The sequence below is a fragment of the Rosa chinensis genome, chromosome 2, assembly GCF_002994745.2.
Source record: "Rosa chinensis cultivar Old Blush chromosome 2, RchiOBHm-V2, whole genome shotgun sequence".
Lineage (NCBI taxonomy): Eukaryota > Viridiplantae > Streptophyta > Magnoliopsida > Rosales > Rosaceae > Rosa > Rosa chinensis.
In genome coordinates this window covers 61,095,135-61,122,202 of record NC_037089.1, presented here as the reverse complement: position 1 = coordinate 61,122,202, position 27,068 = coordinate 61,095,135, and the positions used below count along the sequence as shown (strand labels likewise).

Sequence of the window (27,068 nt, the reverse complement as noted above, 5' to 3'; positions counted from 1 at the left end):
TGAATTTTCTAAGGGAATTCTTTGAATTTACTATATTGCAGATTCTAAATTTGGTTGTATTCTGGAAAAGACTTGTCAAGAACCCTTTTAGCAAACCCATTGAATGGTGCCAAAGAACACTTTAAGGAAACGACTCAAAGTTGTTCTTTTTGTACCTCAAAATTCTTCTATTTTCCTTTTCTCCATTTTCCAATTTCCATTAATATACTTTTCTCCATTCTCTTGTTTCATCAATATTCTGTTATGAGATTTATCTCATTTCATGGATTCTTGTTGTCATTACGAGAAGATGAGTCTGCTTTAACGGGCATATGTTGGCACGTGAGCCAATTAGGGCTTGTTAATTAATCATTTAGCTAATTAAGTTGCATTAGTGTTTATTAATTAGAACTGGATGATGCGGGACACGTGTCCTCATCTGTGTGAGCAGGAAGTGGGTATATATTTCCCAGCTTTGTACTCTCCACATTATCGATCAATACAACTTTCTTCTTACTTTTGCAATTCTCTTCTTCTCTTTCAATTCTCTCAGTTAGGGCTACGATCCTAACAATTGGTATCTAGAGCCAGTCATGGTGAAGCTTAAGGGGGCAGGGAAGCCTCCCTCACTTACCCACCATTTTAGTGTGCTCTCTCACATGGAATTCGAACTCCAAGTCCATCGCGACGAAACCGTTGCTCATTTAGTTGAAATGCAAGCTAGCATTCAGGATTCTGTGGCCAATACTTTAGCTGGGTTCAGATCCTCACTCTTGGAGGACCTCAAGCAGCTCCACCTAGCTCAGCAAGGCAGCACCACCGTCCCTCAACCGGATGGGACAGTTCGTTTTGGATCGGTGCCCTGTCCGGTTATTCCGCAGAAGCTTACCACAAATTCTGAAGGATCGTCGTCTACGATGGCTAGATATGAAGGTAGCTCATCTCTTATTCCTTCTTTGAATTTGGGTAATGATGATGTGTTGTTGGGGTTTACAAGTGCAGCAGTACCTATGACTTTGATTGAGGCAACATCTATAGTGCATAATAGTGGTCCCATGGATTTAAATAAGCTTGTGGCTAGTCAGTATGAGTCTCAGGGCATCCATAGCAGTAGTTTTATGGCTTCTTTGGCCCAGAGTGGTGGTTTGATTGGAGAGCCTCCTACTTATCATTTTCAGCATGTTAACTATAGTTTTCCAACATATGTTGCCTCTATCGGAGCTTACTCCACTACTCATTCCATGCATCCATTGCATACACATGCTAGTAGTCAAGCACTAAGTGACTATGATCCCTTTAGAATGACTTACTCAGGCGCTTACTCTGCCACCATGCTTAACTTCCCTTGTTCTGCCAATACCACATTACCATTTACTATGCCATAACCAGTTGGCTCGATAGCTATTCCACAATACACCCACAGTCCACCTACATATGCAACCACCACTACCACTCATGCATCTCCTTTTCACTCTCAACAAGTACTACACACGTTGCACCCACCTGTTCCACCTTATCCTTATCAGGGCATTCCTCCCAATCACTACTCTCAAACACGCATTTCTACCAAGAAAATCCGCACCAAGTCACACATGTTGATCCATCACTCCCTAGAATGAAGCAAATGCGGTTGGAATTTAGTGTTTTTGGGGGTGGAGATCTAGTGGATCGAAGTGGCTTAATAAAGTGGACCAGTACTTTGAATTTTACCAAATCCCTGAAGATAGGAAACTTGCTATTGCCACCATGCATTTAACAGACAAGGCTGCTAATCGATGGTATATGTTCAAGCATGAATTCCCAAACTCCTGGCAAGGATTAGCTGACTTGCTTATGAGTGAATTCAGTGGATATAATAGGTCAGAATATCAATCAGCCTTGGCAAGGATGAAACAAACAGGTAGTGTTGAGCAGTATAAAGAGCAATTCACTAAGCTCTCAAGGAGAGCTCTAGGTTTCCCTCCAGAAGTCTTACTGGCTTGCTTCATTGGGGGACTTAGAGAAGATATAAGGGTGGATGTCCAAGCTCAGAAACCCAGGTCTTTGTATGAGGCTTGTGAACTAGCTAGAATGTATGAGACAACAAATGAAGGGCATAGGCATTTTGCCAAGGTTTCTAACAGCCATAAGCCATCTGGGGGAGCTACTGTTAGTTCAACAAGCAGTAGATTCTCATCTACTGGTAATGTTTCCAAATCTGCCGGTTCTCCTTTCCAATCTAGGAATACTTCCCTACATACAAGGCCGCTAGGAGATGGCCATAATGTCAATGGGGGAGGCAGAAGACTATCACAAGCTGAATACCAAGATCGAAGGGCTAAAAATCTATGTTTCTTCTGTGAAGAAACCTATAAACCCGGCCATAACTGTAGGAAAGGCCAAATTATGCTTATGGAAATGGTACAGGAGGAAGAGGAGAATGAGAGTGCTACTACAAGAAGGGACCAGGACCTGGTGGAAGTTCCTCCAATTACTGATATTGAGGAAGCCTTGATAAGGCTGCAAGTGATAAGAGATAGTAACTCTACTCCAGCTACTATGCAGTTGAAGGGAGTTTTCAATGGCAAAGCAATCCATGTTTTAATTGACTCAGGAGCTACACACAATTTCATCCACCCTTAATTACTCAAGGGCACAAAAATACATGTGCAACAGTTCTCTCATTTGAATGTCATACTGGCCAGTGGAGCAAAAATGAAAACTAAAGGTGAAGTTAAGGTAGACTTGAGGTTACAACAATTCTCATTTTCTGATGATTTCTATATCCTACCGGTTATAGGCTGTGAAATTGTGCTAGGAGCAGGTTGGTTAAGGTTTTTAGGAGATATTTTATGGAACTTCGAGACGATGAGGATAAAGTTCCAAGTGAAAGATGTAGTCTACCAACTGCAGGGTGAAATTTCAACTACAACCACTGTCATTAGTTGCAAAGCTATGACTAAGCTGCTAAAAAAAGAAAAAGAAGCTATGATGATTCAAGTTCAGTTTGCTCACCAGGATCTAGTTGCAGGAGGGCCCAATAACCAAATTGCAGCTCTTATCAACAAATATGCAGATTTATTTGAACCTCCTACATCACTGCCACCTGCCCGGCTCTAAGATCATAAAATTGAACTTCTGCTTAATGCCTTACCAGTCAGTGTTAGGCCCTATAAGTATCATCACTTTCAAAAGACTGAAATAGAAAAGATTGTGCATGAATTGTTGGATAATGGTGTCAGTAGGCCTAGTGTCAGTCCATTCTCTTCACCTGTGCTATTGGTAAAGAAAAAAGGATGGCACCTGGAGGATGTCTGTGGACTATAGGTCTTTGAATGCAGTAACAGTTAAGGATAAGTACCCTATACCACTGGTGGATGAACTATTGGATGAAGTACATGGTTCCACTATCTTTACCAAGTTCGATTTAAGGCCCAGCTACCATCAGATTAGAATGCATGCATCTGATGTGAGTAAAACAGCTTTTAGGGCTCACAGTGGTCACTATAAATTCCTTGTCATGCCATTTGGACTTACCAATGCACCTTCAACGTTTCAATCTGTTATGAATGATGTGCTTAGGGACTATTTGAGGAAATTTGCATTGGTCTTTTTTGATAATATTTTGGTATATAGTTCTTCAGTTGAAGCTCACTTGGAGCATCTGGAAAAAAAAATTCAAAAGGTTGCAGCAACATTCCTTAAAGGTGAAGAAAGGTAAATGCAATTTTGGGGTGGCCAAAGTTGAGTAAATGCCATTTCTGCCAAGGTGCATCATGTCTTTCATGTTTCACTACTAAAAAAGAAAGTGGGAGATGCAGCTGTCATTTCTGCCCACCTGATGTTGATCCCTATAACCCAAGGTGGTACCCCAACAAAGTGTTGGCCTGAGGGGTGTTTAAAAAAGGCAATGAACTAGTTACCAAGTGATTAGTACAGTGGCTTGGCACATCTGAGGAGGAAGCTACGTGGGAGGAGGCAGAGGAGCTGCTGCAGCGTTTTCCAAACTTTGAAGCTTAAGGACAAGCTTGAATTAAAGGGGGATGGATTGTTATGAGATTTATCTCATTTCATGGATTCCTGTTATCATTAGGAGAAGATGAGTCTACTTTAACGTGCATGTGTTGGCACGTGAGCCAATTAGGGCTTGTTAATTAATCATTTAGCTAATTAAGTTGCATTAGGGTTTATTAATTAGCACTGGATGATGCGGGACACGTGTCCTCATCTATGTGAGCATGATGTGGGTATATATTTCCCAGTTTTGTATTCACCACATTATCCATCAATACAGCTTTCTTCTTACTTTTGCAATTCTCTTGAATTCTCTCAGTTAGGGCTACGGTCTTAACATATTCCCAACAGTTGCTGCCATGAAATTACAGTATTACATACATCACAGAAAATGTCATAATAAAGAAAATATATAATTTTCTATTTAGAATGTCATGTGTTCGAGCTGATCAAAGGTGAGAAGAGGTGAGGTTAAATAAAAAAAAAATATAAAATATAAAAAAAAATTTCGAAAATCATTCTACGGAGTATTGACGAGCCACAGAATTGGGCTTTGGGCTTATCAGTGCTTCTTAGTTCATGAATGAGGATTGTGTTACAGTCTCGTCGAACGTAGCTCGGGTCGGGTGTGTTGCTTGTTGTCGTTGGGAGTATTCTTCGAGCTAGACCCAAAAGAAGCACGCACCCATCTGCCATTCGATTCGTTTATTCCTTTTTGGCTATCATCACCAGTGAAGAAATAAGAAGCAGCCAAAAAGGGACCCTTTTTAGTTTTTTTTTTCATTTCTGATTCGTAAAGCGTACACCTTTTTTCACCATTAATTTACAATATAGCTTTCTTTCAAATGGTTCAATTTCTGGGCACCCTTCGCCCTTCTCCTTCTTTAAGCTCTTTCGCTACTTACAAACGCCAAGTCTACTCGCCAATCACAGCTCCCAGAAATGGGTTCTTGTCCTTCAGACGAATGTTCAAGGCTTACATTCAATCCAGTAAGCTCCGCCATGCTTTATTTGTTTCTTGGTGTTCAGCTCTGATTTGCAATACTGCGTGTTTTCCGTTTTCTGGGTGCTGTTTATGATCAAATGGATGGTTCTTTTTATGCTTCCCAGTTTCTTGGATATTTTAGATGGATTTTGTATGGCTCTGCTGTGTATGTAGATTGGAGTGTTCTTGTTTTGTAGTACTTTTTATGCACTGATTTTGGCTCCAAAGTTCTCTTGTTATGCTTTGTTTGTTTGTGTGCTGGAAATTGCAATGGTATTTACATGCATTGATGAATGAAGGAAGCAGATTTTATCAATAGGGGTTTATATCTTTTAGTTTTTTATGTCCAAGATTGTTCATTTCATTAGAAAGTAGCTTAGCTTTGTAAGGTTGATGAGCAAATAAGCAGGAAATGTTGGTTGTTTTGTTGTTACTTCAAGGACAATTGTTAATGGTCTCCATTTGTAGAGTAAGCTATAAGCAATTGCTTACGGCTTTAGATGAGTTGGGTAGTAATTTTTCAAATAATGACAGGTTCAGCAGCCACGGATGCTGGTTTGGGGTTACCATCTGAGCAATCAGAAGTCATATTTATAGGTACAGGAACGAGCGAAGGAATTCCACGTGTGAGCTGCCTGACAAATCCTTTGAAGACATGTGAGGTATGGTTATAGATCGTATTTGCTTGAGAATGTTTGCATATCATATCCTTTGTTTATGTTGATTACTAAATTTCTGACCATAACTGATCAAAATTATTACATAAATGAATGCTTTTGGGTCTTTGCAGGTTTGTTTAAAAGCTGTGGAACCGGGTAATAAAAATAGGAGACTCAACACAAGCATTGTTGTACGTCATCCTACATCCTCTGGAAGTTCTAACATTCTTATTGATGCTGGAAAGTAAGTGAAATGTGATTTTGATGTGTGGTGTGTCGATGTTACTTTAAGAATGTATTTGTTCTTCCTGCCTTGCAACAAACCAAGTATTTGGTTAGCTAAGCTGAAAATGTTAAATCTGCAGTTCTGTAGAATATATCTTAGTTATCTTAGTAAGGTCTTCTGTGTGATATACGTAGTTTGAAATTGAAGAATTGCAAAAACTAGGACTTGTGTCAAGCTAATGTATTTGCTCAGTTCCATTGCTGATTACGGTAGATAATGCACAATTTGCTTCTCATATGTGGTAAATGGATAACAGAATAAATATTAATAGGAGTTCAGGATATGATGATGCTGGGGAGTGTTATCCAGGAGTTCATGTTGTCGGAATATATCAGCACCACAGGCTATGCAAAATGGTACTAGCTGCGTCTCCATGAGGCACAGATACAACAATCATATAGACAGGCTTATGAATTGGGTTGATGGGAGTTTTCCATCTGGGACTCCTTAGGGGTAATAAATGAATAACAATTCTGTAAACAATAGTTATAGTTGTAGTATTGGTAATCATTGAGTAGATGATAATCATATTATGAAGAAGTGGTAGAAAGGATTCCATGATGTTCATTGGTGTTGCTGCTGGTTTTTCTCTTTCTTTTTTTTCATTGTTCCCTATAAAGATACAAAGAACGTTATTCTTATTTATTACTTAAACTATCCAGATCACGAAGAATAGGTTGCATAAAACTTGATGTCTTGCAGTTCTATTTCTGTTTTGCAGATTTTTCTATCACAGTGCTCTCAGATGGTTTCCTGCTTATGGGTTAGTTACTGTCTCATTTTCTCATGTTGCTGAGCCATAAAACTCAAAGATATCAAATAGTCACTCATGTTTAATGACTGAGGTATATGGGCTGCTACAAGAACATAGACTTTTTTTTGTTGTTTGTGTTTTAGCAATAATAAAAACAGAATTGGGATGTTTAAATTGGTGATTGATTTTGATCACATATTGGCTTTGAACTTGATCATTTCTAGTGGTATTTGAAACATGTTCTGTTCTGGTACTTTCAACTACTCTCTCAGTCTCACGTGTCCTAGATAATGCACTACACATTATATAGGTCCACCCCTTATTAGGCAGTTTTGGATTTTCTGCATGCCACCAGAGTTGGATATCATATTTTGGCATATGTTGAGGTGTCCTTTTTGGACTGTTGTGGCAAAGCTGAATTTTGCCTTAGTTGCTTTTTTCAAATGACTTGAATTTAATTTGGTGATTCTCCTGCAGCTTCCATTATGATATGTGTCTATTGTTTGGTTTTTTACTTCTCGTAACTAGTTGTGTTTCTGTCAGGATAAGAACACTTGATGCGGTTATTATTACTCATTCTCATGCTGATGCAATTGGAGGTCTCTGTCATGAACACTTTCTGATGCTATTTTCTGAATGATTAATAAGCTTATGGTTCATGTTTCCTTTCTTTCATGCTTTACATTAAACATCAATTAGAACTATGTTATTTGTCTCCAGGTCTGGATGATCTTCGTGATTGGACGAACAATGTTCAATCCAGCATTCCAATATATGTGCCTGAGCGTGATTTTGAGGTCCAAACATCTCTTTCTTGCATTGTATTGAGTATCGTATTGTATAATGACAATTTTATTTTAAAACTTGATTTAGTCACGTTAGCTTTACCTTTTACAACATTTGCATAATAGTAAAAGAATTTACACAGGTGATGAAGAAGACTCATTATTATTTGGTTGACACAAGTGTGGTCCAACCTGGTGCTGCTGTCTCAGAGTTGCAGTTTAATATTATACATGAGGATCCATTTTCTGTGAGCGATTTGAAGGTAGGATAAGTATCAGTTTGTTTTGTGCTGAATTAGAGTTCTTTTTTTTTTTTTTTTAAGCATGCTTTCAGTTTTGTTACATGTACGAATTGGGAGATTTAAGCTATCATATAAATTGAATTTAGATGGGCATGTAAAATAAGTGAAACTAGGTAGGTCTTGATCTATGTAGAAAGCGTTAAGAGTTATAACAAGAAAATATATGTAGATAGCATTGGGCCATTGAGACTTGACAGAATTAATCTGTGGTACGGCTTTGAACTCATACCAGTTCATTCTGTTAACTTTTTGTGTTTCAGTTTACCCCTCTACCTGTATGGCATGGTCATGGTTATCGTTCCTTTGGATATCGTTTTGGTAATGTTTGTTATATCAGGTAATGCTTCTATTCTTTCACAGCCTGGTCTCTGATAATTTGTATGCCTTGTACATTGACCTTTTATTTTGTGTTTCATCATAAGAGCTAATTACTAATGATTTATTTTCATTCACAGTGACGTTAGCGAAATACCTGAAGAAACCTATCCACTTCTGAGAGATTGTGAACTCCTGATTATGGTGCCTCCCCCTCACTTTTCATAGACATGCACCCACACATTCCTTCTAGATACTCATTCTTAAGAAACACATGACAACTCTTCTCTTCTAACCGGGCTGATTTCTTTAGGATGCTCTACGGCCAGATCGGAGTTCTGCAACACATTTTGCACTTCCAAGGGTAAAATATTTCATGCTTTCCTGTAATACTTAATCTTTTATAGAATTTCAATTTTATCTACTATATTTTCAGGCTTTGGAGGAAGTACGGAAAATACGACCTAAGAGAACATTGTTTACTGGTATGTCTTAGCCTCCTCTTTGTAGCTTAGCGGCTCTATAATATAAGTCTGCCAAGACCAATTGTTTGGCTGGTTTTATAATAACTACCAAAGAATTTACTGCTTCATTTCCTTGTTTTGCATTGATCAAGGTATGATGCATTTGATGGATCATGAGAAGGTGAATGATTATCTTATGAAATTGAAGGAGACAGAGGGTCTTGATGCACAGTTGAGCTATGATGGGCTTCGGGTACCTACAGCACTCTAACCTTTAAATAACTTTACAAATGATGGCCTCTACCAACTCTCTATAAGGGCAGAATTAACATATTTTTGTCAATTGATTTTTCACGAGCTTTGCAATATCAAAGCTAATTAATATTCGGCTTCTCAAACTCCTTTGTTAACACCCCCATTGGTTTTCCTGGTTTATCACATCAATCAGTGGCCTGTGGAGACTAAATATCCAAACCTTATTGTACGGTTCAAGGTAAATGACAAGTAATGTCACTATTGCGAAGGTTTTGAACATGATCTTGTTCTTTCATATTCTTTGAAGTTGAATAAGATATGCGACTCAGATTGGAATCTAAAAGATATTCGGGTTCCATTAATCAGTGGCCTGTGGCGATTAAAGTGTCAATGATAACAAAAATGGTCGGAAATGTGATTTCTGGATCACAAAATTAATTACTCCTCCAACGATTTATCGATTTCATGTCATGTCATTCAAATAATTTCCCACGGGCAAACATGTCCCGTCACTTGTGATATAAAAAGGGTGGAGAGGAGGGCATGACAGGTGTCAAAGAGAATTTTGCCGTCCCTTCTGACAACCCTAAAACTGACTAACGTCACCCCAATTTGCACGGTCGCTTCACGAAGTTCCAACCACAGCACTCCACGTGTGTCTTTGGGTCCATGACGGGTCTTCCTACTGGTCCTTTTCAGGGTTATTAAAGCACACGGCGATAGACAGCCGACAAACGTCTTTCATGAAATTATAGAGAAATTCTTACATACGACAAATACAAATATACTAAGTAGTGGTAGGTTTAGATCAGTCCAATCAAAATTTAAAAAATTGTAAGTGTTTTAAATTTATCTTTACTTATTAAAATGAAATACATAAAATACTCCTTTGCATGTTCACTGATTGGACAATCCTACCAGCCACGTGGTACGTTTGTCCTACGTAAAAATCTCTCTGAAATTAAATTGTCCGCTGCCCACCATGTCCATGATCATCATAGCTCATGAAACTTCACTATACTAATAAACAAGGAAAACTGAAGCATCCGTGTCACCTAGAATGGTGGTTTTAGGTTAAACTAGTATTGGTAATTTTTGTGGTACTCATCTTGAATTTTTTTTTTAACCAATAACAATGAACCAAATCAGGTAGCATTGGTTAATTACTTGGCTTATATTGGTACCGTTCTTTTAGCTTGTAACAATCCAATTAGTTTCGTTTCTAAAAAAAAAAAAACAATCCAATTAGTTTTGGGAGCTTCTATTCATACCTCCAAAATTAGTATTTGAACCTCTCTCTTTTTCCGAATAATAGTTGACCTTGTCAACTCATGTCAAATTACCGATAAGGACATAAAAGAGAAAAAAAAAAAAAGGCCTCTTCTTATCTCTAGTAGTTTTCAACTTGGAGAAAACCTTCTCCTCCAACATAAACTCTAAAATCACTGACCATTGTATTGCACCAATGTCTAACACTCTGGTTTCTCGATTAGTACTACTATAACCTAGAAGCATCCACTTGAGAAAATTGAAATTTTGGTTTTGCATCTTGATTACATGGTATGATGTTCTCGATTAGTACTACTGTACTCAAAACTAGAAGCATCCACTTCATAAACTTGGAATTTTGGTTCTTGGTTTGATTAAATGATTCGATTTGGCACCATGTTTTTTTGTGCAGGCTATTGGGAAGAATGATTAGTATTTGTCCTTGAATGGCCTTTTATTTAATTATTCTTCTATAATTGTAGGCTTTTCGATGTTGGATTTATTTGTTTTCACTTCAATTCTATCTAACTATCTAATTGTTGGATTTCTTTGTTTTCACTTCAATTCTCTTGTACTATAGTTTCATAGACTTGATAGCATGGTAGACTTTTGTTGTTGTTGTTGTTGTAATACAATAGCAGTACACAAAGGCTAGAAGGTCAAAAAGAGAAAAACCAAGCAAGAAAGAATAACAGTAACATAAACCAAACTGAAACAAAAGTCAAGCTGTGATAGTTAGAATTTTATAAGAAAGACTAAAAAATACATATGGATGAAAGAAACAAAATAGAAGTGACAAAATTATGTGAAAGAAAGAGACTACCACCTGGAGAAATTTATTTTTTTCAAAGGTAAAAATAGGATTGTGAATTGTTCAAAATTTGAAGAAGGTCCATTACCGATTTTGGAGGTATAAATAGAATCTAGAAAAAAAAAAAAAAAGAAGGATTTTTGTTGATTTTATTGGACAATTGGCATTTTGGGAAAATTAGGGAGATGTAGATAGCATATTGATATTTTGTAAAAATAAGTTGGAGGTCCATTAGGAGGTCCAAATACCAATTTTGGAGGTATGAATAGAATGTCCCATTAGTTTTTCTTGCAAAACAATAAAAAGAATTTTATGTATGTTCTTCCCTATAGGAAGAGAGGATTAGAAAAATTCTATTGATTGTGGGTTTTTTTCATAAAGGTTGTATAATGTACTGTATGATAACTTTGTCATCAATGGCCGGTAATTTGCGAAAAATATTATGAGATTATTTTGATCTCTTTGGTTACATTTAGCTTTGGAGGCAGGCCTTATTCATTGCAATGGAGTCTGATGCTGTACTGTTGTTTAATGTCTAACCGGTTGATGTGGAGGAAAAGAAGACCTTACAGGAAGATGTACGTGGGTGTGGCTCAGTTTGCCGTTTAATGTTCTAGTGTAATTTAATAATGTTGTTGTCGTTGTTGCATGTCTCTTGCAGAGGGTGGTACTAAGGAAGACTTTCCTTAATTCACAAATTAATGTAGGACTAGCTGTAAGAAAGGGATCATCCTAAACTTGAAGAAAGGGGCTGGCTATAGCTATCTAGGCTTTATCATATTTATTTGACAAATAATTAGTGTTGGAGAGTGGGACTCGCAAGTGAGCGAATTCTCAATCATTATGTGTGGAGTCCCATGCAAGTGCGAACACTAGTACTAAACACAATCCCGTGAACTCGCAGCTAGTCCATGCATAAGTGCACCTTTGATAATTCTCTCCAGCTGATCCTATATACATTTCATAGATGATAAGGTACTTAGCTAGGTAGGTTGCTTCGCATTTGGGGAAGAGGATATTCTATTCACAGTCCAATCAGTGTTCCACTACTTGAGTACTTGGAGATCGAGAGGGAAACTCGAAGCTAGGTTTAGGTACGGTTGTTGCTAAATCTAAATCAAGTCAAGGCTCCACATCAGGCCAAGAGTTACGAGTGGTAGAGGATTAATATGATTTAAAAACAATATCTTGCAAATGCTGAGAGCTACGAGCACAGATCAGAGATGGAGGGAGGAGGAAATAGCTGGTGGCACCATCTGACACCGACAAGGCAATCAGGGGTCACCGTTGGATGACAATGGCTGAGGTAGGGAGTCACCGGTGGTGATGGGTTTTGTTTTCGTAAAATAAAATATATAAAAAATAGAAGAAGAAGAAAGAAAGAATAATCAAATTATGTCCGAATGATCAGGACCAGACACACTGAGCCAAACACATACTCATATTCATGCGTTTGTCTCCAAGCTCATGCATGGCAATTTAGGCATTTAGCTTTTTATCAAGTCTCTTGATAGTTTAATTAAAAGAAGTTTTATATCGACTATTCCAATTGGTAATTATTTTGTTATTATTTTCACTTCATTTAATTACCAAACCCACTCTCAATCTTTTTAATCACTTACAAGCTCATTTTCCTTTGTGTTTATAACAATCTCATTACAGACATACCGCATGTTACAAGTGTCTGTTAGTATATAAAAATGTAAAATTAACTTCATGATTAAACTTGTTAATCAAAGGAGTCAGTAGAAAGTTGACACAGCTAAAAAGATTGATAACCAAGCACAACTGGTGAAAAACCTAGCTAGCCTCGACTGATAGCATGCCGTACAGTAAATGTTTTTCACCAGACAAATCCCTAATTTAATTAATGGGTAGCAATCGGGGCCGGCCAGTTGCGCGCTTAGATGGATGATAATTTGACCCTAGCCAAAACCAAATTAAAGAACTGAAAAGAAAGTGAAATTAAGAAAGAGAATAAAACAAAACAAAGGCAGAGGCCAGAGGCACCGAGGACATTTACTTTAGCAATTTTGGAAACAACCCAAAACACGTACAGGTCATTTCAAACCCCATCATTTCATTAGGTTATCTAGCTCAAGGTAACAACTAGTACCAGATGGTAATCACAACTCTAGGGTTTTGCAAGAAGCAATTTCGACCTCCTCCTACCTACCGCTCCACTAATTAAACTATATAAAACCTTTATGCAATCAACTAGCCGACCTTAATTATAATTAATTTGATATTTTAAGTCATAACGAACTATATACGCATATTCACCTCATAAAGAATGTGAAATCTTGTATGTTTATGGACCTTATGGTTAGTGTTGGCTGATGCATATATGAACATTTTATAGTTCCAAAGTTTACTTAATTAGTCTCAAATTAAGATGAAAGCCTCCGTACCATGAGGAACACATTGTTATTCACTTCTTTGTGAACCATCTTTATTCAGTGTTGTGCGGTCTTGTTTCGTGGGTGGGGCGTTGTTCGATCGGACGACATGATGCGTGTGATTTTACTAAAAGGGCGAAAAATATAACGATCGACAAAATACTAAAATTTCAAATATTACAATCTATATGTCATAAGGAGATATTACCCCTCGCTGTTGTAAATACAATAAATCGAACTTCATAAAATTGATTCCATTACTTCATTATATATCATACCTTCATATACACTCATATATTATCGATCGGCACCAATACATAATAAACCTATAGGCGGATGGTGCCAAATAGCATTTCAAAAAATGGAAATTTTGCTCGTACTTTTTTCTCTTCTTTCTTTATTTTAAAAATTGCGTTCCTTTATATATAAGAAGCATGCCTTATACAGTTGTACGCATTATATTAATCACGGAGATGAGCTGGGAGAGCATATTGAGACTTTGGTCGAGCAAGATCCCATTTTCAAAAACTAAATCATTGAAGAATAAAACAAGAAAATGACAAAGATGATAATAGTTTTTTATGTCCATTCCATTTCTAAATTCAAACTGCTATTATATTTTGAGAGGGAACACAAGCTTATCGAAAAGATGGACAAACAGAGAGATTGCGATAATGTAGCTCCAGATGTACCTACATATTATTTAAGTTCTGCATATGCATGCATAATATATATATAGATTATGCATTTGTCTAGTCATCTACTTATACTTTATACCTTATGATTGAAGTTATCTTCAAAGTAGTCATCTGATTTTACTAGTATTCAACTGAGTCAGTCCAACCTCATAACAGTGCCTGCAAGAAGATCATGAGCACATTGGTTCGAATGGGGAAAAATAAGATGGGCGGAAAAGAGTCACTCATTTTAATATATGTATTAGTAGAAATAAAAGGATGTTGGTAGATTATTAAAAAACATGAAGATGTGTTTGGGAAGAAATATGCTAGCGATATGCTTGGGAATATTAGCTAGACTCTCATCATTTAGGGTGCAACAATTCACCTCTTCTAATAATAGCATGGCTCTTACATTATATGCTTCCCCACAACTCCAATTTCACAATTCAGGTTGCTTTTTTTTCGCTAGCAGCCTCTATTGCGGGAATCATTTTTTCTCTGTTTATTTCCTTTGGCTACCAAGATACATGTTTCAATTCACCACCTTATCGCCAATGGATTAAGCAATAGTTAAGGGTAACCTACCTAATCAGGAATCTCCTAATCGCCTTCCCATATTATGCATGAACGATTGTTTTCGGATTATCAAGACAACATTAGGATATTTGTTAAAATGTTTTAATCTAAATGTAATTGTTAAACATCAAAACAAAGATTAAGAAAACTATTGGTTGTGCTAGCTCATGATTTTTTTTTCTTCTTTCCCTAAAAGTTCTATCATGTTATTTTGTCTACGTAACTATATCTTTAATTCTATGAACAGATAGAAGTCAAGCTTATCATTAACTCGGAATAAGGGTAAGGTCATGCTTGTTGACATTTCAGTCAACAAGGAAGATAGCTAGCTATGGACCTTTCTCAAGTCCCTCCAATCAAACTTAATCTACAAGTACGTACCACCCATAATTGTACAAATCATGGATCTTACGATAAAACAAAAGAGGCGGCCGAGGCCAAGCAACTGTGTTTTAATAGTTAGGCAGGCGATATCGAGCTATCTAGGTTTAGCATTGTAGATCCATATAATGTGATCTAATCTATTATTCTTTGATTTTTTCCTCTCTCAAATATATATTTATCGTTTAAACCATCCAAGACTGTCAGAAATTTCAATTAACCACCTAGCTTGAAAGTAATAGTTTAAGTCATGATAATAGCGTAGATGCAACGCCTGCAATAGGAAACTGGGAAAGAGTTTAAAGAAAAGAAGCATGAAAGCTTCTAGTTTAGCCATTGCTTCTTAATCAATGGATCAATCATGCCACTGTAATTGTAGAAAGTTGGGGAAGGGAAAGGAAAAAGGGTTACTGCATGCCCATGATGTAAAAGTAAATCATGCATTTCAAAATCAATCTCTCTCATACCTTGTATATAAATAAGTGGAAATGATACTCTCTTTTGACATGGTTGCTTTCTTTACTTTAAAAGAGAAGGGAAAGGTGAGAGTATGCTATAGTAGTAGTAGCTAGTGATTAGTTTACAAAAGGTTTTAGCTTAGCTAGCTAAAGGTTCAGAGAAAAATAAAATGAAAACTTTTGTTTAAGATGAAAGCTAGCTTGTCATTTATACAATAAAGAAGTGATCAGATTTTTTCTGGGGTTGTGAAAGAGAAGAAAGGAAAAGACAGAAAGTGCCAACGTCAGAGTTTAGCCGTAGGGTTCCCTTCTGTTTTGTGACTAGCTATTGTTTTTTGTTTTGGTCTGCACTTCAAACATAACAGAGGTCTCTCCCTCTCTCTCCCTCTCTCTCTCTCTCTCTCTCTCTCTCTCTCTAAATTTTGGACAGCCAAAGTCTTTATCTTTTGTTCATATTTGTGTGGCCATAGTTTGGATCTTCTTGGTAATATTATCAAACATATGGCTCTTAAGCCATGAGAAGGAGAGAAGAATAGTAGCTATAGCTTAGTTTAGTTACAGGATCTGGTTTTCTCTCTCAGCTTCACTTCTCTCTCTATTGTTTCTTTTGAGAGCAAAACTCTCAAAAAACCAAAATTGTCTGTTGGGTTGGAGCCAAACAAATCAAAGAAGAAACAATCAAGGTGTGTATATAGTGGGTGAATATATATATATACACACACACACACACACACAAGCTTGAGAGACATCAATTGTTGTCTTCCCTTTTAGGTTTTGTTTTGGTTTGTCTTCTCACTCAGATCCTAAAGCACTCTTCTTTTTCTCACTCAGGCAACTCTATCAAGATCCATAGGAGCCATGGTGGTTGAAGCTTAGCAATTCAAGAAGAAAAAGATGAAAGCTTTGCAATTTCAACAGCAACAACAGGTGGATGAGAACATGTCTAATTTAACTTCAGCTTCTGGTGACCAAGCTAGTGTCTCGTCTGGAAACAGATCAACTGAAATCGGCACCAGTAACTTTTCTCAGCAGTATTTTCCTCCACCACCGCCTCACGCAAATAGTCAAGGTGTGAAAAGGAAGAGAAACCAGCCAGGAAACCCAGGTAGGTAACTTATTTATTACAGTTCAGAATTACCAAAAGATGTACACTTTTTGCACAATTATGTGCACCCATCTGGGCTCAACTTTTTTTTTCGGGTTTTGAATCAGATCCAGATGCAGAAGTGATAGCTTTGTCTCCCAAGACCCTCATGGCAACAAACAGATTCATATGTGAGATCTGCAACAAAGGGTTTCAGAGGGATCAGAATCTTCAGCTCCACAGAAGAGGGCACAATTTGCCATGGAAGCTAAAGCAGAGAACAAGCAAAGAGGTGAGGAAGAAAGTATATGTGTGCCCAGAAGCCAGCTGTGTGCACCATGACCCTTCAAGAGCTCTTGGGGACTTGACTGGGATCAAGAAGCACTTTTTCAGAAAGCACGGTGAGAAGAAGTGGAAATGTGAGAAGTGCTCAAAGAAGTATGCGGTTCAATCAGATTGGAAAGCCCATTCAAAGACCTGTGGCACCAGAGAGTACAGATGTGACTGTGGAACTCTCTTCTCGAGGTAACAAGAACCAATTAATCACCAAACCTTAAATCAATTAATTACCACCAACTTGATTGATTAGATATAACTTTGAAATCCCAGATTGATTATTCTTGATTTGGTACATTGGAGTGAGAGAGAGATTGATCATTGATGGGTTTGGGTTACAGAAAGAGATGATGAGCAAAAGAGAGCGTGTGAAAGTCAATACTGCTTCCGTAAAAAGCACTTTGCAGTTTTGTATATGGCATATTAATGGCCTTGTTTGCTTCTGTTTTGTCTCTTTAATTTTGGGGATTTTCATTTTCTTTCACAGAAGGGACAGTTTCATCACCCACAGAGCTTTCTGTGATGCTTTAGCAGAAGAGAGTGCAAGAGCCATAAACCCAACAACACTGCAAACCCTCTCTTCTCCTCCTCCTCTTCAGCCTCAGCCTCAAAATCATATGAACCTCATGGGTGGTGGTCCCCACATTAATTTCAACCCCCATGGCCATGACCTCCATGCATACAGTGCATTCATGAAGAAGGAGCAAAATGATCATCAGCAAATTAGCAGCTTCAGTTCCACCAACAGTCTCTTACCACCTTGGCTTGCTTCTGGCCCACCACCCAGTGCTACCTCTATCTTCTCTGGAAATCAGGATCATCATCACCATCATCATCACGATTTCCAGCAGAACCTGGAGTTGGGTCCAAACCCTAACCCTAGCTTGGGCCCCACTCTCCCTCAATTCCAGGTGCCTGGTGCTGCAGCAGCCTTGTCATCCCCACCTCACATGTCAGCCACTGCATTGCTGCAGAAGGCAGCTCAGATGGGAGCGACAATGAGCAGCAGCAGCACCTCCTCAGGCTCGGTCTCAGTGCCAGCTGGCGTCATGGCGCGGGCCCACCTGTCTGACTTCGGGGGTCAGGTGTCAGCTGCCGGCAACGGCATTGGTGGAGGAGCAGTAGGAGGTAGTGTTCATCATCAACAACAACAGCAGCAGCAAGCCAGCTCTCTTTTGCATGACATGATGAACTCTCTGTCTTCGGGTACTGGGTTTGAAGGGACCTCGTTCGAGGACGCCTTCGGTGGCATTTTGGGGAACTCGAAGAGCAAAGACGGGAGTCGGAGTGGCGGAGCTGACGAAAATGGTGTCGTTGGTGGTGGGGAAGGTTTGACCAGGGATTTCTTGGGGCTAAAAGCAATGTCGCACAGTGACATGATGCTCAATATCGCTGGTCTGGGAAACTGCGTAAGCAACAACAATAGTAGTTCGACCCGTGACTTGCAGAATCAAGTACCACAAAAACCTAATTGGCAGGGTTAGCCTGGCCTGGCCTAGCTATAGCTAGCTCCATCCCCACAGAGAGAGAAAGAGAGATGGAGAAAGTTGAATATATCTCTTTCTTAATTTTGATTTCTCAAATATATGATGTTGAGGAGAGTAGCTATATATTTTGATATCAATCTTCCCCAAGGGAATATCCATGAACTTGAACTGAATTAAACGACGACATTTTGAGGACTTAAGTCATTGGCATGCATGCTTTGCTTAAGCCTTTATTTACATTTTCTGAATAAGTATCAATTGACTTAAGTCATGTGCATGCATGCTTTCCTTACATTTTCTGAATTATCAATTATAAGCCTTTATTGATCATATTATAAGCTTCTAAGTATCAATGCAAAATATGGGAGGGTTAAGAATTCATGAAATTAATGCATGTTGTTAATATAAACGGTTTCATGATTAATCCCTGAGGGTTTCAATATTCTCTTGCACAGAAGAAAGGGTTTCAGTTTTTTGCCACCACAATGTTGCTCAATAGACACGTTGATACCTATGTTTGGTTGGCTTTAGTTTCTAAGAAAGTTTGTCACTTTCTTGTTGCTGTGCGCCAATGCATGATTTGGTTGGTATGATTAACAATGTGGTTATTGTATGATTAGTTACATAACTAGTTAGTGTTCTTCAATCTCCCATTAAACTATAATTCCACTAACCCCAAAATCCTGTTCGTCCAATACGTGGGCCACTTAAAAATTCCAAAGTAGGTTTAGTTTGTCTTAATCCTTGGATTTCATACTAACTAAAATTAGTTCCTACCATTTAAATTAGAACTGTGAATTAACCCAGAGCAATAGTTCGATAATTTCTGATTATAAAGTAGGCAGGCAACTTTGAATATCCGAATGTATATATAATACATGTTAGGAAAAAGTAGAGGAATATACGGATTATTTATGTATGTATGGGATAATGGGAGAATGAAAAAACTAAAGCATTGGATTCTCAATGTATGTGCAGGCTAGGCCAAGGTGGGTGTGTGTGTGTGTGTGAGCGTGAGCCAAGTTAGTTAGCTGCTGCCGCACAATGTGAAAACAAAAGAGAGATGCTGTTTGATACCTAATCTGGGTGCATTGCTAGTGGGATTCAATCCCGAGGAAGCTAGATCAGTTTATGTTCTTTTGTATAAGTTTGTACCTAGCTAACAATAGTGGGAGTTTTAGGTCCTTAGCTTTAGTACCCTTTTCTTTTCTTTTTTATTATCTTTTCTCCCATGAAATAGTAACTGCATTCTTGTGTTCTGTGTGTGTGTGTGGAAGATAACGTTTCTTTGCGGGTACCGTTCTTCTGCTATATATACGAGTACACACGCCGGATCAGAAGCGAATGCCGGACTGTACTGAGTTTGGTTGGAGTGTGCAGGTCATTCGATTGTCCGAACAACTCGTTTTATCTTTGATCATCCGCATTTTCGTGAATATCTTGTATAACTATATATATATTGACATTTTATACAAAAGTAAAAAAAAAAATAATAATAGTGAAAGGATCGGTCAAACACTGGAAACGAATTGGTATGCTACATTGATCGGGATGGTCGAATTCGGTTTCTACAAATGTACGGTGGCCGGTGTGGAAAAAAAATTGAGCAAGTTGAGATAGATTTGGGTTTTTAATCGTCCACATGAAGAGAAAATGCTACACAAACTCAGCAGAGGGTTAATGCAATGGTTTTCATATATTATATCGAGGGGAATATTTTCTACTAGGAAAGAGAACAGAAAATGAGAATTGATGTGACCTGCCCACCTGGTAAGGAATAAGTGTAATCGGATGTTACTGTCATTGGTTATGCTAGCTTATATTCTACATTACATTAGATAGCAACTGCTTGCTAGCTAGTAAATAATATACCAAGAACTTAATTATCAGTGCCACTGTTTAGTTGTCATGGACGTTGCACTAAAGAACATATATATGATCAATCAAGTTTTCTAATGAAGGTTATGTGCATGGATGAGAGAACTTTCTGAAGTTTGAAATTTTTGGATATTATCGTTTGTATATGTAAATTCAATAATTAGGACGATTTGTGTTCTTGTTTTCTTTGTAAGTAATCTCACAAACATAAAAAAATTAGACGCTTAACAATATGGTCATCGTCATCTCATGTCACATTCTAATTTGTTTGACAAAATGTACATGTGTTTACACAAGTGAGATGACTGTTTTGATGTCGCTAATATAATAGGGAGACCAACCTAGCTTTGATAGGAAAATGAACCATTTCCATCAATGAATGAAATTGCATGTTACCAAACTTGGTGACGATTTGTGAAAATCTAACATTTGCATGATTCATATTTAGAATATGCATATCAAAATGTTTGAAGGTATTTAGATTCATTTAAGTCCATCATATAATCTGTTTCAATGATTCGATCTCCTTTATCTGAATCTTTATTCAAAGATGATCGTTGAATGATAAGAATTAAATTATTATTGATTTGACAATTATAATTGCAAAAAACAGTGTGTTCATGAAAATTTAAATTAACATTTTAAATCATTTAAGGAAAGAAAAATTTGAACTTAAGATCTCTCATTCACCATTATAGGAAAAAAAAAAGTTACGATCAAACCAACTAACTTTTCGATAATAAGCATTGAATCATTGACATAGAATTGATAACATGCAACTCGGATTATTGAAATGAAAGGGCATGGGGCTCCATATATGCTTAGTACTCTAATAATAAATTGATTAAGATATTTCTAAGGGCTCTTTTCACATTTTAATGTGGTATACTTATAAGATGCATGATAGCTAGGTTAGTGCTTCTGCAACTTCTAGCCTCAAATGTTGAATTAGGTTAGTAATGTAAAGTGATTTTCGCATGCATGAAAATGCTCTATGCCTCTGTTTTGTACACGTGCGTGGCCTCAAAGGTTAAATTAAGTTTATATTATCAAATTATACGAATTTTGAGTAAACAAAAAAAAAATGATTAGCCTATCATCATCAGATAAAGTGGGTTATAAAAACCAGAGAGTGAAGCTAAAAAGAGAGATACTCATCCCTATAACCTGATGATATTGTTAGGTCAATATGCATAGAGATATGCATGTCTGAGCTAGCTAGCTGGCTGGCTTTATATATTACTTTGAGAAATGAGAGTGGTCTTGGAGGGCCACTTGGAATTTATTTTAACAAAAGATTCCTCTCTGAATCCTCTTGATTTTTTTATGTTATATTGTTTTAGAAAAAACACAGAGACCTTTTTGAATTGTCACAGAAGCCAGCATTGCCATTTTCTTGTTTGCCTGAGCAAAAGAGAAGTGTAGGAAGAGACTAGCTATACAGCATGTTTGTCATTTCACATCCAGGTTCACATTCACAGGATTGGTAAAGGCACAGAGAGAGCCCCCAAGGCATGCCCAGCTATAGTACTCCAATTTGATGCTTTGGGTTTTCTGGGTGCTTGCTTTTTGTTATACGGTGGATTGGTTCATTGAGCTGTTCAAAAATACAAGAATAAGAAATGATGGGTCTGTGAAAAAGCTGCAGAGAAACCAAGGCAAATGAGGCAGATGCCAGGATATAAAAGAATGAAGGGCAAATAAGAGTCTGTGAATTCTCATGGTGGGGAGTGGGGATCAATGGCATTGGCATGACTGATCAAAAACACAGTTGACTTGTCTTTGTAAAGATGTTTTGCCACCCTTTGTGTTAATAATGCAACCTTTTCTCTTTGACTTACCATCATCATCATCTCTAGCTATCTCTTCCTTCTCTATTTACTTTTCTTTTCTGTCTCTTGCTTGCTTTCTCTCACTTTCACATGCAGACGGCACATGGTGATGGGGATGTAGGAGAGAGCTACCTGGGTGTTATATATGATATATCTAGCTCTTCATCTCTTTTTTGAAATTAAAGATAGCTGGATACTTCTTCATAAAGAATCGTAATTTGTTGGCTTAATTATGGTTGAAGTTGATGTGAATTACAGCACATTTGACAATGACAATTCCTTCTAACCATTAAAGAAAAATTTCAAGGTTTGTATTTTAGAATGCTTTATCGGCTATTTCTATTGAGAATGAATTATTGGTGGATAACAGTATTTATAAGTTAGTTTTAAAGCAAATTCGAATATCATTATCAAAATATCAATAAAAAAAAAGGTTCTTGACTAAAAGCATCAAAATGAGGCAAAGTTATCTCATTTACTCCAGCAACATATTTTTATTCTCACTTACCATTTTTAAAGCAAAATGACAGTTTTGCCATTCACTTAATTAATTAATTACATCTGCCTCTATGTCTTTCTCCTCTCTCCACGATCTGAACTCTCTATTTCTCTCTGATCCGCTCTCTCTCCGTCTCACTCTCTCTCCCATTGCTCCACGATCTCCAACTCCGGCGAGGTTCGACCTCTCGCCCAGATTTCGCTGCAACTCGCAGGTGAGCTCGACTGCTGTCGCTCTGCCAATGACCGCGTCCAACCATTGCAACGCCCAGATTCCGTGCAACTCGCCGGTGAGCTCGACCGCGTCCAACAACCTCGCCGGTGCGGGTCGACTTTTGCTCCGATTCTGCTGCAGCTCGACCGGCGCTGACAACGACGACTTCGATGGCCTCCTAGACGCCTCGCCATCTCTTTGGCATTGTCGATGGCCTCCTGGACGTCGCTGGTGCTCGACCCAGGCTGTGGCAGAGGAGAGAGGTGATTGGGTGCCCAGACCTTTTCTCTAGGTGCCCAAATCAATATATATATTTTTTAAGTAACTGGACAGAAGGAAAGAAAAAAAAAGTTTTGAATGTCTATTGCCCTCTAATAGACGTCTATTACCCCTCTATTGGAGGGCAATAGATGGCTATTGGGGGGCAATAGATGTTTTGAATTTATGTAATCTCCTTGTTTTTTTTTTCTGTAATCAAAGTTTTATTTGTCTAAATTTAGGGAAATTAGTTCTCATTCTGGCAACTGAAAGTCCTAAGACGTCTATTGGGGGGCAATACATGGCAGATAGTCGTTTATTGGGGGGCAATAAACGTCTATTAGGGGGCAATAGACTATTGGGGCAATAGACGTCTATTGGGGGGGGGCAAGGGGGCAATAGATGTCTATTGGGGCTAAAAAAAAACTTTCAGACGAGATTTTTAGTAAATTCCGGTGGGAGGCAGCTAGTGACCGGGATCCTGAGAAAGTTGACCGGTTTTTGTCCATTTACCCCATTTTTATAGATTTTTTTCCCGCTTACCCCATTAAGATTTTTTTTTCTTTTTAATACCATTTTACCCTCACCTTTGTTACTGAGAGAGAGAGAGAGAGAGAGAGAGAGAGAGAGAGAGAGAGAGAGAGAGAGAGAGAGAGAGAGAGAGAGAGAGAAAGAGAGAGAGAGAGAGAGAATGGAAAAGAGAGAAATCATAGGGGACTTCGCCGGAGCCCTGTCACCGGTCATAGGGCGGGATTCCGGTCACCAGCAGCCGGAATCCAGTCACCGGTTGCCGCCCACCGGAATTTTTGAAAACCTCACCGGAAAGGTTTATTGCCCCCAATAGACGTCTATCAGCCATGTATTGCCCCACAATAGACGTCTATTGCTCTCTAATAGAACTTTCGTTTGCCGGAATGAAAACTAATATTCCTAAAGTTAAACAAATAAAACTTTAATTAACGAAAAAAGAAGAAGAAAATATTACATTAATTTAAAACATCTATTACCCCCTAATAGACGTCTATTGACCCTCAATAAAATCTTGGGGAAATTACTGGTCACTCCCTGTACTTTTAGGACGTCGACAGTTCAGTCCCTGCTATCCTAATTTCAACAAGTTACTCCTCAGACATTCAAATCTCACACAATTTGGTCCAAAATGACTATTTTGCCCCTCACTTCCTCTTTTTATTTATGTTTTCTCTCCTCTCCCCTCATTTCTTCTAAAATTCATAATTAATTCATATGAACTCCGATTTTTGCGTTCCTTATATGCACGAGATCGTATCGATGAAATCTACAACTTTTATGAAGGAAGTTTTTCCAAATTTTGTATGTATAAACAGTCAATTTTCACGACCGCCCCCTAAATAACACACACACACACACACACACACACACTCTCTCTCTCTCTCTCTCTCTCACTATGCACATTTCAACCCAAGACATATCGAATATTTGAATTATGAATATTGAGACTATTTCATAAGTAGTTGTACAAGAAATTCGGTTTTGTATCGATTTTATTTTCGAAACAAACGTTATTTAGGGGGGGTCATGAAAATTGACTTTTTATACATACAAAATTTGGAAAAACTTCCTTCATGAAAATTGTAGATCTCATTGATACGATCTCGTGCATATATGGAACGCAAAAATCAGAGTTTGTATGAATTAATTATGAATTTTAGAAGAAAGGGAATTTTCGAAACGAACGTTATTTAGGGAGTAGTGAAAATTGACTTTTTATACATACAAAATTTGGAAAAATTTTCTTCATGAAAGTTGTAGATCTCGTCAATACAATCTTGTGCATATATGGAAAGCAAAAATCAGAGTTTGTATGAATTAATTATGAGTTTTAGAGGAAAGGGGATTTTCGAAACGAATGTTATTTAGGGGAGGGTCGTGGAAATTGACTTTTTATACATACAAAATTTGGAAAAACTTTCCTCATAAAAGTTGTAGAGCTCATTGATATGATCTCGTACATGTATGGAACGTAAATATCGGAGTTCGTATGAATTAATTATGAATTTTAGAAGAAAGGGGGGGGGGAGAGAGGAGAGAAAAATAAAAAATAAAAAGAGGAAGGGAGGGGCAAAATAGTCATTTTGGACCAAATTGTGTGAGATTTGAATGTTTGAGGAGTAACTTGTTGAAATTAGGATAGCAGGGACTGAACTGTCGACGCCATAAAAGTACAGGGAGTGACCAGTAATTTCCCCTAAAATCTTTTTTTCTTTCTGGGCTTCTGCCACATTTTACCACAAAAAAAAAACAAAAAAAACCTCATCTTGGGCACCCAGAGAAAAGCTCTGGGCACCCAATCACCAATCTCAAAGGCCACAGCCTGAGTCGAGCACCGGCAGAGATACCAAGCCATGAGTGCGCCGTCCGACCACGAACACCTTCTCCTGGTCGCCGGCGACGACGTCCAAGAGCACGACAAGAATGAAAATCAAAACCTCGAGACACCGGCATCTGGACGAGGATGAAAATCAAAACCTTGAGACGTACGGCTCCTGTATCGAGTCATCTCTCTCTTCGGAATCTGAACCAGAAGCCTCCGGTGTTGTGCTGGACGTCGAACTCAGTGGCTCCATTTTCGATCTTTGGCTGTTGAAGGAGAAACCATCTGAAACCAGAATTAGAATCTTCTGGTGAGAGATGCTATGCTTCTGCCCGTGTTTCGATGACAACCACTAGTCCACCACCGGACTTCCGACGACGTGGACCGGTCCTGCTCATCTCCTCGACCTAAATCATGTTTCAACTCCGCGCCGGAGTTAGAGATCAGAGAGAAAGAGAGACCGGAGGTGGAGATCAGGGAAAGAGAGAGAAGAGAGAGAGATCTGAGGCAGAGATCGAGGAAGAGAGAAGAGAGGAGGGAGAGGCATAAAATGTAATTCATTAATTATATTGAGGGCAGAATAGTCATTTTTCTTTAAATTGGGTTAGTGGTAATGAAAATCTGTTGCTGGAGTAAGTAAGATAATTTTTACTCATTTTGGAGCTTTTATTCAAGGACCTTTTAAAAATCTTTAATCCATGTGAATGTCCCGGTACTAAAATAGTGAGCATAAGAAAAGCTCTATTTTATCTTTGAGTAAGAGTTTATGTACCCCTCTGTCTAATGCATCCTTTTCAATATTCTTTGAAAGAGCCGGTGCATTGATATACATGTATTGATCTTATTAGCTAATGAGTGATTGTATGAATCTAGAGTTTAGAAAAAATAATTGAGGGTCGATAATTGAGAAAAGCACATCACACCCCACAAACCCAATCTAGAAAAACGGCATCTATAACGAAAGAGATAGATAGAAGAACGTCATCAATTTAGATTAGAAGAACGTCATCATTGTTTGGCAAATGAAAGCAAAACCTGCAATATCCAAGATCATTGAAAATTTGAAAGAAAGAAAGTAGAACACAAGCTGGTCTCCTCAACTTAAACAAATTGGCGAAGACAGGAGATCCCCTTAGATTGGGCTGTTGCTATGCTTTTGGACCTAATCCAAGTTCATTTGGGCTAAGAATAATTTCTACTTTGAGGAGGGAAGTGTAGCTCCTGCAGAGGGTTCAAACCAACCAGAAAAAAAAAAAATTCCTGGACTTAATTCACAATATTGAAGTAACTAAACATCAAATTAATCATACTCATGCCAATATCTTACTTTGGATGATCCATTTTGCCACATGAGGTTAGGTTTTTGGTTGAATGATCGAGGATAGGAGAGACAGCCTCTCTATCACTCCATTTATTATTCAAACTATCAAAGAAGAAGAACAATAGAAGGGGGAGTGACATCAATAAGACAATACCTCCCAAAATTGGATTAACAAAAAGGAAGCTAAGGTGGAGTCGTGGAGACTCGTCTCAACACACTAATTTAGAAGAAGATATGCCATAATTTCAAATTTCAAAGTATCGGCTACTTTGTGAGCCTTTTCAAAAAAAAAAAAAATGAGAAGCTTGGAAAATCATTTGAGAAATCTGGTATAAGCAATTAAACCAATAAAATCGAAGCTGCCAAGGATAAGAGAAGGTCTACTAATACCATCAAATACTATGGATGGATCAACCTTCAATCAAAGATGTTTCCAATCTCGAACGCAAATAAGTT

General features: G+C 37.9%; 2 protein-coding genes across 3 annotated transcripts; both read left to right on the top strand.

Moving 5' to 3' along the window:
* Nucleotides 1-4,572: 4,572 nt before the first annotated feature.
* Nucleotides 4,573-9,039, top strand: LOC112188194 (putative hydrolase C777.06c). The gene is made up of 12 exons (XM_024327268.2): nucleotides 4,573-4,962; nucleotides 5,492-5,619; nucleotides 5,748-5,860; nucleotides 6,624-6,665; nucleotides 7,200-7,255; nucleotides 7,377-7,453; nucleotides 7,585-7,704; nucleotides 8,004-8,080; nucleotides 8,199-8,262; nucleotides 8,372-8,422; nucleotides 8,495-8,543; nucleotides 8,675-9,039. The coding sequence occupies exons 1-12, from the start codon at nucleotides 4,818-4,820 to the stop codon at nucleotides 8,791-8,793; spliced, it is 1,041 nt and encodes a 346-aa protein (XP_024183036.1). The 5' UTR covers nucleotides 4,573-4,817; the 3' UTR covers nucleotides 8,794-9,039.
* A 6,686-nt stretch (nucleotides 9,040-15,725) lies between these two features.
* On the top strand, nucleotides 15,726-18,458 carry LOC112183452 (protein indeterminate-domain 7). Of its 2 annotated transcripts, XM_024321835.2 has the most exons (4): nucleotides 15,726-16,034; nucleotides 16,183-16,456; nucleotides 16,564-16,960; nucleotides 17,259-18,458. In XM_024321835.2, exons 2-4 carry the CDS (start codon nucleotides 16,246-16,248, stop codon nucleotides 18,253-18,255), a joined length of 1,605 nt encoding a protein of 534 aa, XP_024177603.1. In that variant the 5' UTR covers nucleotides 15,726-16,034; nucleotides 16,183-16,245; the 3' UTR covers nucleotides 18,256-18,458. The 2 variants fall into 2 exon arrangements, with proteins under 2 accessions (XP_024177603.1, XP_040370836.1); XM_040514902.1 differs by lacking the exon at nucleotides 15,726-16,034 and having other exon boundaries at nucleotides 16,084-16,456.
* The last annotated feature ends 8,610 nt before the right edge of the window (nucleotides 18,459-27,068 follow it).